The sequence below is a fragment of the Convolutriloba macropyga genome, chromosome 12 (assembly GCF_964194025.1).
Source record: "Convolutriloba macropyga chromosome 12, txConMacr16.3, whole genome shotgun sequence".
NCBI lineage: Eukaryota > Metazoa > Xenacoelomorpha > Acoela > Convolutidae > Convolutriloba > Convolutriloba macropyga.
The window spans coordinates 42,575,608-42,596,264 of NC_134479.1; the positions used below are offsets into that span (position 1 = coordinate 42,575,608).

Genomic DNA, 20,657 nt, shown 5'->3' on the forward strand with positions numbered 1-20,657 from the left:
AACTAATTTTACAATACATGGTTGAATTGAAAAAACAAAATGAATTGGCAGCGCTCATTCAGTTAGATCATTTGTCAAAAACCTCCACCGATTAAGTCACGCTGGTCTATAAAAACACATCAGTGAAAGAACACGGATCTATTCTGTTTTGCCCCCCACCCCCATTGTTTCTTACGCCCCCAGTTACTAATTATATGTTGATATAAATCGCGTTACTATGAAAAAATAGCACGTGGCATGGGAAGGGGCGTAAAAAATATAAGCCCACAGAACACATAATCCAAGAACACATTAGTTTGTCCATGCCAAAGAACAATGTTGATGATGCATCAATTCAAGATGGCCCAAGCCAATACTTTGAAAATTTAAAATATTCCCTCCGAACGAAGTTGGAACTTGGATTTGTCCAAATGGAACCTGTAAAGCAGTAATTCCCGATAAAAGAGACTGAATATGACTTTATACTACTGAATTTATACAAAAAGAAGCATGTCTTCAACGCATTGAGCACAAACATGAACATAATTTGTGGGATTTTTTCGGTTTGTGCCCCCCGTACGTTATGTGCCCCCAGTTACAGAGCACGTGTCATTACATAGAAAACCATTATTTAAAAAATATGGTACGTGCGTCTGGGAGTGCAAATAATATGCACCCACTAATCTGGGGGCACAAACCGAAGCGATCCAATAGTCAAACATTTTGTACTTGTTTGAAAAAAGGGATCTATTCTTCTCAACCCCCCTCCAGCTTAGTGGGTATATAGCTTCTAAGCCCCCAGGCGCACGTGATATTTTTGTCAACAAAACGTGTTATAAAACAACACAAATTTTAACTGGGGGCATAAAAACACTGGGCGGTGGACTGGGCGAAAAAGAAAAGATCTTAAAATGTTCGCACATAGGAGGGTTTGAACTGTCTACCTCATTCTCCCAGTCGCTCACCGAAACACTAAGCTCTCCCAGCTTTGGAATCGATCTGTGAGCACTCAAAATTGATATCCTCAATTACCCATTTCTCAATGAGAGCAACTCATTCGAAAAGATGTCAATACAACTCATTCTTCATGCAGCGAATAGTAGACTGATAATTGTTTATGTTATCTTTGAACGGTTGTTTTTCTAATACAGAAAAAAATTTCGCCCAGTGCCTGTAGAAATTGTTTGTTTTAACGGATTGTCGCTCTTAATCCAACCACCCAAAATATAAATTAAATTATATGACCCAAAAAAGATGCTGCATAGTGCTGCGTTTTCCAAGCTGTCAGCAACAAATTCCTGGTCAATTAACCAGTAACCACAAATGAATACTCGACAGTCAAACGAGCGAAAAGAGAAAAAGTTGATAATAAATCTTACAATTAATCAATTCCGACTATAATCCGTTACTATAATCGATCGAGTTGATTTGTAGGTGCCTGCGTAGGATACTAAGTACATCGCAATTCTCATCTTTTAAAAAATAAAAATTGACCTGAAGTTAAATTCTTAATTTATGCACGCAGGCTTGAATTTGAGCGTCCATAGCATTATAAAGACAACAACGATAAGAGAATATCACCCAAAAAAGACAGAATAAACGGATTCCCTTCACTCAGAATTATATTCTTGGATAATCTCAGAAATAAAAGTCTTATCTGCAATAAGCATGTTTTGTAAATATGACATTTTTTTCGGAAAAAACTTGCAGCAAATATAGTGAATTCTCCAAGATTTCAATCGATTTACTGTAACTTAGATAGGAAATGAAAAATTCAAGCATCACAGAGTTGGTCAAAATAGCTGACCTCCAATTTAGGAAGGGAAGCAGATATTCATTTTAAAAAGATTATTGTGAATTACTCAATTCAGTCCTCTTCCTCCTCATCTTCGCCTTCATCCCCTTTCCCATTGGTGACTTTGCCTCCGGCTGTTGAATGGTCTGTTTCCTCCCCATCACTGTTGCTGTCATCTCCCGCCACCTCCTGGTTCATCTGCTCTAGCTTTTCCAGTGTCTTGGCGAACTCAGCGTCATCAGCACGGTTTACCACTTTGGGCTAAAAAAGTTTACCAAATCGTGAAAAAATCGGTTCACAATATGCCTATTTATTTTCATTAATACGACCATAAAAATTAATAGGACTAAAACATACAATTAGAGGAGCCTCCTCCTTAATCAGGTAAAGTACGACATTAGCCAAAAATTTTTAGGCCAAAAGTGCTCTAATTTGACCCGCAGTTGCATGAGATTTGATAACGATGATGAATTCAGCTTTTAAAACGGAAGAGGATAAGCTTAAAACTAAAAGTAATTACCAGTATAATCTAAAAAACCCTGATAAATTCATGAGCTAAGCCTTTAACAATTTAGTATTACAGCCGGGGCTTAAATAGTTTATCCCAGTTTCTTTCGATTTCACTTTTTCACCTTAACCTGATCGCATTCCCGTTAAGTGAGGTAAGTCATGAGGCACACGAGAATGTGGAGACTCGTGTAAAACGCAGACCCATCAATTCTCATAACCCCAATCGGGATTGATTCATTTTGATTCATTTCGTATTTGGACAAACCATCGTTTCTTAATGAGGCAATTAGGGTCTAATATCAATACAAATAAGAGCTAGAGATGATAACAGACTAATAAGAACAAAGTTCAAGTGAAAGGCATCTAAAATTGGGCTTTGTGTATCACCTTTCTAACGTAAATTTCGTTTTTCGATACTGTCTCTGTTGCTTCTAGATTGTTTTTCTGAGTATGTGAAAATAGCCAAGAGAAGTCAAAATCATGTCACGCAAAATGTTGAACAAGCTGTGAACTGAGGTAAAAGCGAAACAAACTTTTCGTTTGACCAAGTATAAAAACATAGCAGGAAAAGTTTTGAACAAAAGTTCAAAGAAATTTCATTGATTTAGCAAAAAAACTATATTTAAAATACACTAGGAAAACGATTTGGAAAAAAAGCCGTCGATTAAAAAAATTGAAAAAGAACGTAAAATCAAAATTAAATTGCCGCATGAGAACACAAAAACAAACAGCTAGATCGCAATTTTTTTTTCTAGCACAGTTTTCTCATTACTTCAAAATTAGAGTGAAAAATTAAACGCTGGAAAAACAAATGATTTTTCCCTCAACTTCCTGTTTCGACGTGACCAAAATCATCACATGGATTTTATTTCAAAAAATAATGAAAATGTGAGTTAAAATTTAGCCAAAAGATTCCGGAAATAACTTGAAATAGAAAACTGATCATCCTCAAAACCCGAATGCACATCTTACTTAATTATACTAAAATAGCTGACAGATTGGCAGAAAATAGCCGCAATAGATTCGTAAATCGGCAGTCTAAAAAAATAGTAAAAAAGACCGACCAAAAAAATTCGTCTTTTCATTGAAGGCTGATCTGTTATATTTTGATTAAAAATCTGTATAAGTTATTGCTGCCTCTATTAGCTGGTCTCAAATAACCTTCATTTAGAGTGACACACACTCATTTGACCTTATCTCTTTGACTTAAAGTAAATAAAAGTCAATTCCAAATTGAGGAAGTCATTTTTGAGAGTGAGGTAAGTCAAGTGTGACCAAAAATTTAATCACGCGCATGAACAAAAAAACTCGCTCCACTAAGAGCGAAAAATGACGTCACACATGCAATTCAGTTGAAATTGCATGAGCGAATGAACAAAAAGTGGCTGTGACGTCATATGGTCGTAACAAAAATCATGACGACGAAATAAAAAAACATAGCAGGACAAGTCCTGACGTACAAGTCCATGCCGCATAACAAAAAACCATTAGAGAAAAATGGAAATTTGGTTCAAACAAAAAACTAGGCCTAGAATGAGCCGTAAATGGATTGGGAAACCAATTTAGAAAAAAATTCAATCCAAAAAACCGAAAAAACAGTAAAAATCCAAAAAATTACCGCATGTGAACAAAAAAACAACTAGCGAGAAAGCGAAATTTTGTTCAAACACCGTTTTCTCACTCTACTCTAAATTTAGAGCAAAAAAATTTCACGCGGCAAAACCACATACTTTTTGGCTCCATTTCCTGTTTCGGCGTGACCAAAATCACCACTCCAATTTGACTTCAAAAATCATGAAAATGTGTGAACAGATCTTAAAAAAAAGACAGCGCCCCAATAAAATTCAAATTCTTTGAGTTGTAAAAAACCACGAGAAGGCCAATATTAGCCCCAGCTATCGCAGTGGGGCTATTAAAAAAACTGAAAAATATAAAAAGTACCTCCCAAAAACTGATATAGCATCAGATAAAATCTACTTAAGTTACTTCTCAAAAAAACAATACAATCCAGAGAACAGAATGAGAAACTGTAAAATCTTAACCGGAACAACAGGCCAATTGGGAATCAATTGGAAAATTTTCCCAAAAAAAGTTTTTCCACAAAAATTACTCACACCAAAACGCACAAAGAGACAAACTTGCAGTTTACCAAAAAAACTGGTTGGAGAAGTAATAGCCAAACCGAGGCAAAAAAGGCAAGAAATGCCAAAAAAATAGCAAAAACTAATAAAAAAATTGCATAACTTCTTTAAACAAATATCTTCAAAACTAATGCTGTGCCACCAAAATCTACACAATACCCAATACGCAAGCCATGAGATTAAATCGGCTTCTGATAATCGGAAAACAAATATGAGCAAAGTTACAAAAAAATTACAAAATTTACTATTTATTGGGCATTGCCAATAAATATACCTCAAAAATCATGAAAAGCAATCGGAGATTGTAAAAAGCACCATGGACAGGGACCAACGTCAATTGAAGATCCATTCGAAAAAAAACTTAAAAATCCGACTCTATTTGAGGCTAAAGTTCAAAAAGTGACTTTTACACCAAAGCTTTCAATCCAACATCAAACATATATTTTTATTCGGTAACAATAAACAATAGGGTTCCTAGAGGATTAGTTTTGGGACCATTTGCTTTTCTTTTATTTATCACGGATGAGTTTAAAAACAGTAAAAAGTCTACTAAAACAAAGCGTTATTTTAAACATAGCCGGCAGATTGCCGGAATAGCTGCGAAAGAATAGACCTGCGTGCCATATAATAGAGATAGAAACAGATAAAGATCTAAATTGAAAAAAAAATCGACGCCGCTCCAAAAACTAGGCTAAAAAACATTCAGCGATAAATTAATAAAGCTTGTTAAAATTCATTCCACAGGAGCCTCTTATTAGGGACCTTTAATGCACATATGAGTTCCTTTGACCTTAAACAAATTCAAACTAAACTTAAGTTTTAAAGTGCAAAAGTCATTTTATTGAGTGAGGTAAGTCACGTATGATCAAAATCTAATCACGCAAAATACTTTTGCTAAAGAGAGTGAGAAATGACGTCACGCGCGCAAACGCCGTTAGTGAGAGGAAGAAGTCATTCAGAAAATTTGACTTTGTCAGCTTTGCTGTGTGAACAAATGTAAAACGAAAAAAGAGCGTCAAACGACGAAACAAAAAAAAAACATAGCAGGACAAGTCCCGACGTACAATTCAAAGAATTTTCATTGACTAAACAGAAAACTAGACTTAGAATGGACAAAATTCATAAAACCCTTTTTAAAAAAAATCAGAATAAAAAATAAAGAAATAAACCGAAAATCAGTGTCAAAATGCCGCATGTGAACAAAGAAAACCACTAGCGCGAAATGAAAATTTAATTCAAACAGAAAACTAGGCCTAGAATGAGCTGTGAATGGATTGGGAAAACCATTTAGAAAAAAATCCGATCCAAAAAATCGAAAAAACAGTAAAAGTCAGAGTGAAATTGCCGCATGTGAACAAAAAACCACTACCGAGAAACGGAATTTTTGTTCAAACACCGTTTTCTCACTCTACTTTAAAATTAGAGCGAAAAAATTCACGCCGCAAAACCACTCGCTTTTTCGCTCCACTTCCTGTTTCGGCGTGACCAAAATCACTACTCTAATTTGACTTCAAAAATCATGAAAATGTGTGAACAGATCTTAAAAAAAAAAGACAGCGCCCCAATACAATTCAAATTCTTTGAATTGTAAAAAAACCAAGAGCACCGCAATATAGCTACGCTCAGCTTACAGCTGCGCAGCTATAATAAATGATTTAACCAATGCAGAAAAAACTGATTTAATTTTCTTCTCCTGCGTATGATGGAACCAATTTTAAAAGGCTGACACGGGTAAGAGCAGCTATTCAGGATTTTTAACATTTGAAAAGATTATCAGAAAACTGAGCGTTCAGATCAAGAAAACATTCATCAGTTCTAAACATCAGAATTTCGTCCAATGTCAATATATGTTTTAGCACTTTGTTCTATTTTGCTTAGAAATGTTTTTATATATGACGGTATCTTAATTGCTTTTTTTCTCTGCTAAGAATTTGATTTGATTGGTTTGATTAACTTAATACTCGTTTTCTCACACAGAACTTGAAAAAAAACTGGAATGCTTCTGCAGAGATTCCACTTCAATTCATTCCAAGTTTTCTGCATTTAACAGTTTATTAGTCCAATTTTTCATAAAAGTGAAAACTGTTGAAAATCGCTTACAAAATGATGCAAGTAATTTAAAGTTCAAATTAGTAAAGAGCTAGCCGTTAAATCATCTGAGTCGCAACTGAATCGGAAAATTAATTCGTTCGCAAACATGAATACAGCACTGACATGAAAAGGTAGTCAGTCGTACGGACTATCTTTACCAAGACTATCTTCGCCTTGTCTCTTGCCTACAATTAATAATCGATGAGATTTTCGCAACACTGCCAGTCTTAATCATTAATCAAAGTCTGCATTCGAATTTCAGAAACACTTAATGTGTTTTAATCACGTGGGAAAATCTTTTAAATCTCTAATCATGAGATCCCCATCAATTGATATCAACGTGAGAAGAATTTTGCAAAATGTTTAGTCAATTAAAGCACTGTGATTAGAAACTTCCTTAAAAACAAGAATAGTCTTTCTAAGAATTTAGGATGCTTAGATCAGCAAAAATTTAAAATCAGTGATGTTTTAAACAACTTTTTGATCAGTGAAGTTTTAACAACTTTTAGATCAGTGAGGTTTAAATTTATCTCTACTTATCGTCCACGGGATTAATAATCGGTTTATCTCGTTTCCTTTCGATAAAATTGAATGAGCAAAACTAACTAATATCAGTTGAATTGTTCTAAAGAAATGGCAAGGGGTTGGCTTTGGTAGTCGGTAGCTTAATCTTGGGCAGCTTATCCGCACCGGTTGAGGGGGCAGGAAAGAAGAACGGCAAAACTGTTAGGGGGTATAAAAAGGGGGAGGAGTTATCAAAACCAACAAAACTTTCCTTTTATATTGTTAGCTTAGGCCAGCACAATTTGAATGGGGTGTGCACGAAGGGTGGGCGAGGACTGATTAAAGGCTGCTGGGAGTATGGAGGGCGTTATAGCAATTGTATTATTATATGATCGATAAAAATGAGCCCAAACAAATGGATGCGTGCTACTTAACTGATAGCCTTTGTATATCTTTATAAGAGTAATAAGTGTAACTATCCATTCGAGTAATTTATCATAACCGAAAAACGTCAGGCGAATTGCTCTCATCGACTGCCGCGAGCTTAGCGTCATAGACTAGCTGGCGCTGCGGGAGGATTTAGATTAGGGTAAGGGTTGTCCTAAGAAGGTAAATCGTGCGAGGTGGAATCTTAATGGTTGAATGAGGTGGTAGTGTGTTAGGGAGTGCGGATCAAAACCACCAAAACCTGCTCCTCGCCATGATTCTAGGTCTCAGCATTTTCGGCGAATATCATACTTTCAAACTAGCAAGGCTCATTGACTTAATGCCCTCCGTGCTTTACCTGTGTATCCTGTTTTTGCTAACAAAGTAAAATGCTGAGACGAAAAAAACATAGCTTGCAGATTGCCGGAAAATAGCCGCGATAGACGCTTGTGACCTTCCATGAATTGAAAATATAGCCGGCAGATTGCCGGAAAATAACCGCGACAGACGCTTGTGGCCTATCATGAAATGAAACAACTAAAGAAATAAGATACAGATTGACCAGACTCTAATACTCAAAAATTAGGGCATATAAGTTCGGCACTACTAGATGCGCACTATTAATTTTTAACTAGTATATGTTCATAATATTTAGAGTTCCATAAAGGAGTTCAGAAGTCATTTTTTGAGCGAAGTAAGTCACGCAATTGTACTAAAAGCACAAATGACGCCACGAACACAAATTTTAATTGCAAAGCAGTAGAAGTCACTGAAGTCATTGAAAAGGTCAATTCCAAGAAGTAAGGGTAAGACGAAACAAAAATCTGTTAGACGATAAAAAATAGGAGCGCAATAATAGCCGCCTGGAATTGCTGACGCGGCTATTAACAACTAAAGAAAACAGATCTACCACCTGCGATAGACGTTTGTGGCCATCCATGCAACTACAGAAATAAGAGAGACAGATCGGCCACCTGTCCTTTAATAGACCACTAGACTTTTTGGGTTAGATTCAGACTGACAATTTTATGACACATACGGTCTATAAGGAAAAACCATTAAAAAACTTTTTCAAAACTGATATTCGAAATCAAAAACTCAAGACTAATACTCAAGAATTAGGCCATATAAGTTTGGCACTACTTAGATGCACACTATTATCTTAAACTAGTAAATGTTCACAAAATAAATGTTCAATAAAAGTTCTATAAGTGAGTTCAGAAGTCATTTTTTTGAGTGAGCACGCATTTGAACTTAAAGCAGATATGACGTCACGCACACAAATTTTAACTGCAAAGCCGTAGAAGTCACTGAAGTCATTGAAAAAGTCAATTCCAAGAAGCCAGGTCGTAAGAATCATCGATGGAGACGACGAATTAAAAAAAACATAGCAGGACAAGTCCTGAAATACAATTCAAAGAATTCAATGAAAAAAATAGAAGTACTCTACCTGACCAGCACATCAATTGAACAATGACAGCCAAAACACAAACAAAATCATCTCAAAAACTGAGCCGCTAAAACAATCAAACAAATTAAACAAAAATAAACTCATTGCTAAAACTCATAAAACTTTTACCCCTAAGGCAAAATCTGATCCCTTTAAATATACTTATTTCAAAAATATGTTCAAAACAAATTTTTGTTTGAGAAATTGGCCCAGTATTATATATGCAAGACCTGAAAAAAATTCATTGGCCCTTGAAGATCGATAAACTCGAAAATGACCGAAAAAATAAAAAATGAAATCAATTGCAAATTTTAATGAAATGTTGCTAAAAATCTTGATATTAATATCCTCAGAATAATTTCTGTGTCTCTAGAGGCTATCCAGCTACCCAGTTCCAAGCCTTAGAAAATTCATTGGCTCGAAGATCGATAGGCAATAATTTTTAGAAAAAATTTTAATATCAAAAAATAGAAAATCGTTCTATAAAAAAGGTGAAAACCATTCAATTGCCCCCAAGCAACTAATTAATAACATACTATAAAACCCTGTATGAGGTTACCTGGCTACTGAGGCAAGAAAAACTGAATAAATCAAATGATTTGAAAAAACTTGATAATAAATCGCAAAATCTACCAAAAATATTCTAAAACTCGCAAGGTTAAAATGTTGAAACACAAATCCATTTAAACTAACAACCCTGTAGTAACTTTTTTATCAGACAGCGGAATCGGTTTTTTGCACTTTAGAATGGACAAATATCAAAAATTGACAAAAATAGGAAACCTTAAAGAAAATGGCAGATTTTATCGAAAAAATGCTAAAAATCGAGACATTAAAAAGTTGAAAACCAACCCATTGTTACTAGAAACTATGCATTGCCCTATTACCAAACCGTTAAGGAGATTCCCTGGCCCCTGAAGCGAGAAAAACTCAAAAAAATGACAAAAATTTTCAAAAACTTGAAAAGAATAGCAAAAATTAGTATCATTTTGCGTGTTTGTAATACCAAAACATATAGCTCATAAAACGGTCATTATAATTAATTTTTTTATCGCTAAAGGCTTTCGTCAATTTTTAATCTCCATCAAAAACATCAACCCAAGACTAATCAAACATACCCGGCAGATTGCCGGAAAATAGCCGCCGTTGATTCCAATAAGCATGATTGGGATTGAAATAACAGAAGATATTGAAAAAAAGATTTTTGTGCAAAAACATTTTTTAAAGTCCGATTTATTTTGATAGCATTTCGTGGTTGTACTTCTGTTTTAGAGAGAGGCTACAGGGGCTACTATCAATACCAATAAGCATTAGAGATGGTAACTAAGACTTATAGGAACGACGTTCAATTAGCGGGCATCTAAAATTGGGCTTTATGGGTTTATCCCGTTTCTACTTCTGACTTCAATTTTTTATACTGACTCTGTTCATTTTGAATTGCTTTGCTGAGCAACTGATGTTCAAAATCACTTTTAGCAGAATGAGAGAAGAGAGAAACTAGCCTAGAGAAGTCAAAAAGATTTCACGCAAAATGTTGAAAAGGCGGCAAAATGAGGTAAAGCGAAACATTTTTTTATTCGACGAAGTAAAAAAAAAATAGGAGCGCTATAATAGCCGGCTGAGAAGATGAGGGCGGCTATTAAACAAAAAACTCAAAAACATCAACTCATAAAAATGACCTTTTAACCTTCAATTAAGGCCATCCCAGCGGCTGCACCACTCTAAGCAATTGAAGGAACACTAAAGCTCACATTGGGCCTCTAATGAAACTTAATTCCCGCTGGGCTTTACCTGTTTATCCCGTTTTGAAAGATCAAAGTAATTGAAAAATGTGTGAACACGTCTTAAAAAAAACACAGCACACCAATACAATTCAAATTCTTTTGAATTGTAAAAACACGATGTCCCCAATAATAGCCGCTATCACTTCGCGGCTATTAAAAAACTATCATTTAAATAATGCGTAACACCCGACAATGAAAAATGACTCACTTCCATGGCGACTTTGAAGCTGCCTCCTGACTCGACAATGCTCTCTTCAATCTCGTTCATGGCGCTCCTAACAGCGACCAATCCATCTGTGTGATCTAATGTTGTAACTGTCAACACATACTGAGGAGGCGCTATTAGGTTGACCTAGAAAATAATTCCTTTTTACTATCCAGAAATGTCCTCATCCGTAAGTAAAAATCAACGTTCGGTAAGATATGTGTAGTTAGCATTGCGACAACCTAAATGTCAAACTTTAACTATTACTTATTTTGGTTTGAAATCAGCCAACTGCTTAAAAGGAATATTTGGTAGAAATATTTTATTTAGATATTGTCTATGATTGTTCTATATTATTACCATATATTGCTATACAACACATTTTATTTTGTGGTAACAACTGACCGATATTTGCATTTCTTCTGTGGAGCATTCTATACCTCTCTTCAGAGCCCTTTTTATTGCATCGATGCCTTCAAAGTTGAAACACGACACTTCCACGTCTGAAAACCACGCACATATATAACATCAGCAAACTGTCTCACCATATAGTTTGCGTATACTTCAATTACGAGCCTACGCAATTCTTGTATCCGTTGACTTATTGAAAGAACAAAAACTGCCCAATAATACCGTTCTCTAAGTTGATTGTCCATCAGTTTTGCCCACTAAGAGATCAGCAACAAATTAGAAGACAAAAACAAGACGGCTGTTGCTAGTCTGTACGAAGCACAGAATGTTGCAACATATCTCTCAAGCTTGTCAAAAAACATCTAGTTGTTATCAGAGAATTCTTTTCCTGAGACACAAAAAATCTTTTAGAAGTACAGTTCTTTGGAAACGTTTCGAGTACTCTGGTCTTTTTCATTTAAAAGCTTTCTCTCAAACGACCCGCGAGCGGGTTGGCTTCGTCAGTCGCTAGCCACGGGATAGCTAACTGTTTATCCCGTTTTTGAGGACTAAAAGTCAAATGGGTCAGAAGAAAAATCGGCCCGGCGAAAAATCGCATTAAAAAAGACCGACGGGACTAAAATAATTGCGACAAAACTTCGTTTGAGAGCAATTAAACATGTCATAACAGTAAAATGAGTTTCTCTTTTTCTCTCCGATACGTAAACAAAAATAGAATATTTGAGTGAGATGTAAACCAATACTTGAACAAAAATTGGAAATTCGACGCATATGTATTTACAAACAAATTTCGCCATATTAGGCTACTATTAAAAAACTCGCCATATTTCGCCATATTAGGCTTTATTAAATGCTATTAAAAAAACTCTGTTATTTAGAAAAGTAAGTTTAATCTACGCTAAGACACATCAGGTCAATACAAAACATCGCTTAAAAGTGAACTCTCAAGAGCAGTTCCTTCGATTAAAAAATTCGGGGAAAAACAGCCTAACGAGACGCTCTGTTTAGAATTAAATATCCCGAGTCCCAAATTTACTATGATAGAAGACGCCCAATAAAAATTAGTAGCCCATTTGAAATTAATCAGAAAAATCAACTTCGGACATAGGCTGAACTGAGCTCAAATCGACTAAAATTCTCGTAATATCTAACATTAAATTTATCATCATGAAGATGGTGAAGCTACTATAGTCATCTAGATAACAAACCTGCTCTGATTTTGACGGGATTGGGTGCCAGGCGCCTTTGGATTTCTGCCAAAAGAACCTCCCGGACGCTGTTGTCCAGGGGACATTCGTCCAAAACTGTGGGATCAGCAACTGCCTTTTTGAACCACTCATGAGAGGCATTGTCTTGTTTGTATTTTTCGTCAAAATACCTGCACAAAATTCAAGAAACTATTTTTAAAACAGTTTTTCAAAAAAGTAAAATGTGTTTACGAGAGGTAGGCTTGTTTTCTCCCGCCATGGTTTGACGCGGTCTACGCATTTGAAAGAAAAAGAGCGAAAACATTAAAGCTCTCACTGTTCAGTTTTATAGTTTTTTAAGTATTTCATTTAAAAAAAACTCCGTGATCTATAATAATAAGTTTTCATTCCTCCATCCAAAATAAAATTGAGGTGACTGAGTAAAACCGCTCTAGCTTTTGGTTGTTCTATAGTTTTTGTCTTTAGGTTGTTGGTCAGACGAATGAATGCCAAGCCAATCCCTTGAGATCTTAACAACTTGTTGGTATTCATATCTTCACAGGATAAGAGACGGGGCACAAAATGGAAGCATAAACTTGCGAGGAAGTGGAGTGGGTTGTAGTAGGAGTGAGGATGAAATCGGCATGGGCGGATACTAGTCAAACGCGCAATTAGGCAAAACCAAATTCTGTAGCCATTTTACACAAAAATCAAATGACATTTTGTGAAAATCAGGCGAAAACAAATTAAAAGCGTAACCGCCTAACGTCGGGCGAATTGTTCTCAAACGACATGCGAGCCGTTTGCTACGTCAATAGCTAGCTACGGTTTAGTGAGGCTAGTTTTAGCTTAATTGAAAAGGCGTGAGGGAAGCGCGGGGGGGGGGGGGGTTGGACCGGGGGATTGATGGGAGCAACGCAACGGTTGGGGGGGGGGGGGTGTCTTTGGCTGCAAGGGCCTCGGCCTTAACGATGTGACGGGGAGGGGGGAGGGTTGCTTATGTGGGAGAGGAGGTGAAGTGGAGGATATGGCGGGATCACTTTTTGAGAACTGCCCTTCACACCACGAGTATAGACGTCTCAAAGACGGTTTCTGAGAATCGCTTACTTGGAGACTAGAAAGCTGAAAGGATCCAAGAGAACGTAATGCCCTCTGGGCGCTACCTGTTTATCCCGTTTTTGAGGATGAAAGTCAAATGGTTCAGACGAAAAATCGGTCGAGCAAAAAATCGCATAAAAAAGCCCACAGGACTAATATAATTGCTACAAACTTCGTTTGAGAGCAATTAAGAACACCTGATGATGGTACTTAAAAATCCACTTGACACTACAAAGTACTCAAGTGTCCCTAACAACACATATTTTTCTTAAATTGTAAAATTGCAGCATTCCAGTATTGTTCTATCCCACAGTTATGTCAAAATGATGTAAACAATTGACAAATAGTACATTTCACATGTATTTTATCAACTCATTTTCATGTAAAGACAATTGTTAGGGACACTTGAGTACTTTAAAGCGTCAAAAAGATTTTGAAGCACCGTCTTCATATTTTTCAATTGTTCTTCGCCCGATTTCCACGAAAAGTTAGTTGAAAACTTACGTCTAAAATTATCTTTGACTGATCGAGCATTCGCCTGAAACCTACGCGCCGTCAAAAACACTAAGAGTTTCCCTGCACATCATGAATTTATGTCCCCAGCAGTTTCCTTGAATCATACTTATAGATTATTGAGGCTCTATGAGAACCACTCAAGCCTTAACGGCCTCAAACTTTACCAGCTTAGAATTCTCAAGCCAAATAATCACGCTAAAATTAGTAATAAGAAAAATCTCATAAAGACTACCGGGACTAAAGCGTTTGCATATTCTCACGATATCTGCAAGAAAAGCAGTGGTTTCGGTTTATAGAAAACACAGAAGTGAAAGTGATCATTTATATCAACTTTTCTAATATTACTACTTTGTTGATGACATCTATGCATTACAAAACATTTGCTTATGACATTTACCATCATATCAATATTATAATTTTAACAATTACAAGTTAGTTGACATTTATTTGTCAACCCAAAAAAGATTGAAATATTTATTACACTTGCGATTGATATAACTATTGCTTTGGCTTTTTGTATCATTATCACTCGCTTACTGCTGTTTTTCGTCATTTGCGCTGCAGACGTCCAAAGATCCACATAATATTTTTTACGATTGAAATCCATTCCAGACGCTTTTTGTACATGAAGCCAATCTCTTCTTCATATCTGTTATTATTATGATTATTGTAACTGTTTAATTACAAACTGTTTAAAAAAATTACACAATATATTCAAGTCGAACTTCATTATTTACTTCAATATTTCCAAAAATCTTTTGAATTAGATAAATTTTCGAAAAAACATTAAAATAGGCATACAAGAGCAGAATTCGAAATTGTCTGTCACAACCTTTTTGAAGCAATTTTTAGTTTGCCAGGTCCGAATTTCGGTGAAAAAACAGCTAGTGAATATAGAAAATTTCTGGAGGGTTAAATTGACCTGGATGCTTAAATTTAACGGAAATTGAATTTATTGTTTCTGACTTAAATTGTTTCTGACAGATTCATTATGATGATTATTATACATTTGAAAATTTTTCTGTATTCTTTATTCCATTTTATTCGAAAAGTTGAAGAAAGTAGCTATCACAAAGGCTTAAACTTTCAACAAAACCAGTCCTTTTGAAAGTCGAATCAATTCTCAAATGCAGTATTTTGTTGGTTAAATTTGTAGTTTCTGAGATAATTTGTTTGGTTTTGCTGTGATTTCAGCCATGTTGGCTTTGAAAATTTTATTTCTAAAGAGAAACCAATCTTCTGATGCAACGTTCTAACATTTGGTCAAATTTGATGTTTAAAAGTCATAAATAGTAGTTTTCCGATGGTTTGCAGAAGAAACTGACGTCGGAAGAAATGATATCTGACAACTGACGAGGATTCCATTTTATTGTAGCGTTTTTCCTCATGCGGTGGGATACGTTTCGTAGGGGGCTTCAAAACACCATTAGAGTTATTATAGGCCCCGAAAATGTTGCGGGAAAAGACACGTTTACAATAATTGCTTTGTATCACAATTGCTTAAGACTTCGAATGAGTCGCTGCAAGTTGGCTATGCCTGATGAAATTGTTTGACGGGTTTTACTTGTTTCTATGCATAACAAAAGCAAGTATTCTTTTCGGTGGTCTTACCAAGCACTCTTCATGTATAAGTCCTCCAATTCACAGTCTTCCCTGTAGCCCAGCTTCTGTGCCACATTTCGAAGGATGAGGTTGATTTTGCTACCGTGGGCGAACTTGGCATTACACAATTCTCGGTCCTCTGGACTAGCACGACGTTTTGAACAATCAATGTAGCCTGGAAACGAACCGTTATGACAATATACCCTATGACAAAATACCCAATGCCATTATACCTAATTTATTCTCTTTGATATTTTCGTTAAACAAGGAAGCTCGGTAATGTGCGTTTGCACAATGTTTTCATGCCACTCATCCAGATTTTTGACTAAAATGTCTAACAAATTCGAAGAGAAAGAAACCTTGCAAAATTACAAACTCAATCCACTAAATGGACTAAATAATGTCGCATTGGAGAGCTGATGATTCCTATCCATTAATAGCACACTGACCCATACACAAAACAAAACAAAAGAATTAATTACGGTCAAACTCAATATTTATTTTATAAAACACTGATTAACAAAATAACATCAGATAAAACCTAAGCTTAACTAATCAACTTGTACTTCATTTCAAAGCACATAGGACCAGTCCTTAACGAGACTCAGCAAGAAGTAAACAAAAGACAAAAGGGCGTAAAACCATTCTAACATTGAACTAAAAATAGTGGACAGATTCTGATGCAAATCTAAGGAAGCCAATGGGACTGGTCATTTGTGAGACAATGAATTAAATAATACCGCCACGAAGAGCCAATGAGACAAGTAAATAATGACACTAGGGGAAAAAAGGACCATAAAAGAAAAGTAGCATCAGATAAAAACCGGCTATAAGTCTTGTTAGCATCAGGTAAAGCATAAAAATAACATCAAGATAGCCTAAGAAACTAAAACTTGGTAAAAAGGTGACAAAAAGGGAGAAGTCTGAAAAGACGTTCATATTGTTGAAAACAATTAAACTCAAAGTAAAAAAAACAAAATATTAAACATTTTTTATATCTCCATAGGAAGCCATTGAGACCAGTCATTATGCAAAATATGTTAAATGAATACAAAACAAAAGCGACAGATATATCAAAAAATCAAAAATTCAATAAGATTTTGAGAGGAAACGGCGTGGAACCCATCAAAACTATGAGCTATTAACTGAAAACGTTCTAAATGTTCATTTGCTCTATTTTTCGAAGCCAATGGGAACAGTCATTATTTTTATTTAATGTTGTATGTGACAAGACAAAAATAAACTCAAAAACGGGCAAACATACAGATATCACAAAATCAAAAACAACTAATTAAAAAAACTATAATAACGACTAACTATTTCAGCACTAGACAGAGCATGCAACCTGTGTTAACCGAGACTATGCCACCAAAAATTGACAGAAATAAGACAAAATGGCAAAATTCACTGTTTTTAACCACGTATTTGCAAATTAAGAACAACCACAATATTTTAACGAAAAACCTAGGTAGATTAACTTGTAAACCCATGCGAAGCCATTTGTACATATTATTGGTAAAGACTCTGGGAAGACCTCTCATCGCCCAGAACATGAGATACGACAACAAAAAGAACATACAAACAAAAATCAAATATTCAAATAAAAAAAATTAAGGATAAAGTATTTTAAAAAACTCAATTGCGTTATAAATGTGATTCTAAATAAAGATTTTATAAATCAGCAAAAAAAAGATTTCAATAAAAAAAAATCCAAAAAAATCGAAACTCGTAGAATCAAATCCATGAACCAACTAAACAAAAAACAACCTCTGAAAAGAGTCAATTATTCTCTCCAAAAAAATAAGCACGTATTTACTGTGACTTAGCTAAAAACTGACAGATTTAAATAAAAGGCAAAGTTCAAAGCTCTAAGATTTTCTCCAAATAAATGCACTCCAAGTCATAAGAGCCACTAGGTATCGACTGAAAGCATTATAAAAGTTCAATTACATCATTTAAAGAAGCTAACTGGGTCTTATATTAGTGGTTTTCAGTAATGGTACTGCGAAGAGAACAAAAAATGCGAGCAAAGAAGAATTTAATTAAAGTTCGCAAAAACACTTCATCGAAGCCATAAAAACATGAGATTTTTAGTGAAATCTTAACATATGACCACTGCGCAGCATTTTCACGTAAATAATAGCCGCCAATAATTAACCTTTGACAGGAAATATTCTGGTCTGTAAATGTAGAAAAAACACAAAACATTGCTAATAATTTTAAAGAAGACTTCGCCCCAATGAAGTCGGACAAAGTTTTGATTCTCAAAAACCCCGGTGCGATCTGGCCATGATATTGCTGAGCGTTGATTAGTAACAAATAATTGTTTCAAACATAACCGATAATTTGTCAACAAACATTTCAGTACAAAAAGTGATGCATTTTGGATAATGATTGTGTCAAGTTAGCAAAAAACGGTTAAAATATAAGACAGAGAAGTCTCTTGTTCTTTTGCGGCACTTAAATTGTGTCCGCAATTTTCAGGACGCTAATGCCGGCAAATTTAAATGAAATGGGCTAAAGAAGCATATTTGGTGCCAAATGGGTAAAAAGCTGAATTTTGAAAAATTTAGCAAAATTTTGAGCAACAATTCAGCAACCCTCCTCTGTGTTTAAAGGCAAATTACGGACGGTTCTTCTAATAAATTAAATAAATTTAATAAACTAAATTAACTTTAGCAACAAATTTCAAAATTGAACAAAAATCCCGGAAAACGTGAACAAAACCAACGGATATGCTTCGAATGATCAAATTAAAACCCCGATAACTGCCTGGAAAAAACGAAATTCATAAAAAAAACTTTAATTTTATATTCTACGCTGCACGAGCTTCCTAAGAGCACCACTCGCAATTCTCTACAATTAATATCAATCGGCAAAGTTGGCTGAACAAAAAACCCTGTTGAGTATTTAGTTCCTCCCCCACTAAGGTGGGTGTTAACAATAATCCCATTACAAGTTAGCAACCGGTATTACAAAAATATTTCATATTTCAATTAGACAATATAATCCCATGTTCGATTCTGGGAGTTTCATATCAAGTCCCACACGCCGTAAGTCAAAGCCAAATGAACTAATTATACATCATGCTAAACAGTCGTTAGTTTAACAATAGGATAAAAACATTCGTTATTTTAGCATTGCGTATTTTGTCCTGACAGCAAACAAAATTAAGACTATTGCAGAAAAAGTAACAATGTTCATATCAAATGAGCAATATTAATAAGATTAACAACTTCGAAGTCTTATTTTCTAAACTGATTGGTTCAACAGCTATGATCAGAGGTTACTCATGCTCTTTCAGCAAGGAAGTAAAGCGCACATCAAAGCTTCATATTACATATAGTACCCTTTCTCAAAACATCTGATAATTCAAAAAACGCAACTATCTGCACGCCCATTACAATTCCTGTTACCAGAATTGTTCACAATTAAACATAATGCTTGTTTTTGATCTGATTATGGTTTGTATTAATTACTTAAGAGGTGGGAGCATCCATTAAAATTATGAACACCGTTATAAATGTTTAATCATATGAAATAGAGCTGATTAAATTATACCAGGGAAAAATAAAAGTTTCCAATAAACAGTTACCTTTAATAGGGTCTACTCTGACAACAACTACAGCTTCGTTTCTGCCAACTTTGATTAGTTTGTTAATTGATCTGATTCGTCTCCTTGACAACTCTCCCATTAAAATCATGCCTGTAACCGAAAAATGATATCAATCACAAGAGCAAATTAAGCATCAAATTAAGCAGCCATCAATAGGTAGGCAGTCTCAACTGAACAAGGAAAACTTAGTATTATAAAGACTATTGTTTTTGCATGATTTATCCACTTTATTATTGTCGACCTTTTGGTTTCAGTTCCAAAAATTGTTCTAATTTTCCGGCCAATTGCAATCTGAGCAAACTTTCATGTCACTTCGGAATCCCAATGCATTGCAGTGGGCAGTTCCTAAGTTTCTAAATTTCTCATCTTTCGTTTTCAGTTAAACCGCATACAATCTGCTGTAATACAAAGTCAGAAAAAATACCGTACCTTCTATATTTTTGTACTCATTCAATTTCACATAAGCTCCCATATCTTCAATCTGTTTAATTGTAACCATAACCAACTCGTCGATCGCAGGGAATTTGGCCCTGTAGAACCGACAGTTCAAAGCACCAGTGCTCATTGTCAAAACTGAAAAGAGTCGAAGCATATTTTCAACATCCGAAACAGTAAGAACTCGCAAATTCGGTCCAAATTGGTAATTAAATTTCAAGCTATGATGCACCTGTTGTTAAAATATAGGAGGAAGAACAAACGTGTCAAATCAGAATCAGTGTGAAATTAGAGAAAGGGTGCAAATGTGAATCACGAAAGCAAGAAAAATTATTCGCGAAAAAACGCGATGTCGCATTAAAGAATTATAAATTGGATAGCATAGTTGATGTAGATGAGCACATTTTGCAAAGAACCCATCGAATGCTATCGTGCGTACCATAAAAATTCCCGCATTTGTACATTGAATTTGTATATTGCATTGGGAATGGTACGCAGCAAAGTTTTTCTTCATTCAAAAATCATTAAGCTGTAGAAAATATCACTTTTTTTAAGAAAAACATGACACGCAATGGAATATATTTGATTAAATTTAATGCTTCAGACCAATTTCATTTTTGCAATTAAAAATTACTTTTACTATCTAATGCCATAGTCAAATACAGATTCGAAAATATTTCGTTTTTGATGTTATTGGATGCGCTTCATCATTCAACCTGTCCTTGCTTTTCGCTATAAGAGTGCCTTATAGTCTCAAAACAAATTTTGTTGCAAAAACTATCTGGTGTTGTTGCAAATCTTTTGTTTTTTTTTCGGCAGAGCATTGTTGTTAAGAACGAATAAATTTTATAGTAGAAAAAAATGGAACACTTTATAAAGCAGTTTCAGCCAAAATTTTGAAGAACAG

The 20,657-nt window shown here is 35.1% G+C and overlaps 2 protein-coding genes across 2 annotated transcripts in view; both read right to left on the reverse strand.

Annotated features, from left to right (window-relative positions):
* LOC142351049 (transmembrane and coiled-coil domain-containing protein 3-like) overlaps positions 1–20,657 on the reverse strand; it is a 425,404-nt gene that overhangs the window by 12,907 nt on the left and 391,840 nt on the right. The gene's annotated exons all lie outside the window — the stretch shown is intronic.
* Positions 1,469–19,909, reverse strand: LOC142351114 (eukaryotic translation initiation factor 2 subunit 1-like). The gene is made up of 7 exons (XM_075403203.1): positions 19,745–19,909; positions 19,295–19,405; positions 15,709–15,874; positions 12,505–12,674; positions 11,291–11,388; positions 10,889–11,032; positions 1,469–2,035 (listed from the first exon to the last, which is right to left on the reverse strand). The coding sequence occupies exons 1-7, from the start codon at positions 19,905–19,907 to the stop codon at positions 1,847–1,849; spliced, it is 1,041 nt and encodes a 346-aa protein (XP_075259318.1). The 5' UTR covers positions 19,908–19,909; the 3' UTR covers positions 1,469–1,846.

Coding starts and splice junctions, on each gene's coding strand:
- LOC142351114 (XM_075403203.1), bottom strand. CDS start 19,907: ATGCTTCGACTCTTTTCAGTTTTGACAATGAGCACTGGTGCTTTGAAC. Junction 15,875..19,294: donor CAGAGTAGACCCTATTAAAG/GTAACTGTTTAT, acceptor GTTCGTTTCCAG/GCTACATTGATTGTTCAAAA. Junction 12,675..15,708: donor TTATACATGAAGAGTGCTTG/GTAAGACCACCG, acceptor AATTTTGTGCAG/GTATTTTGACGAAAAATACA.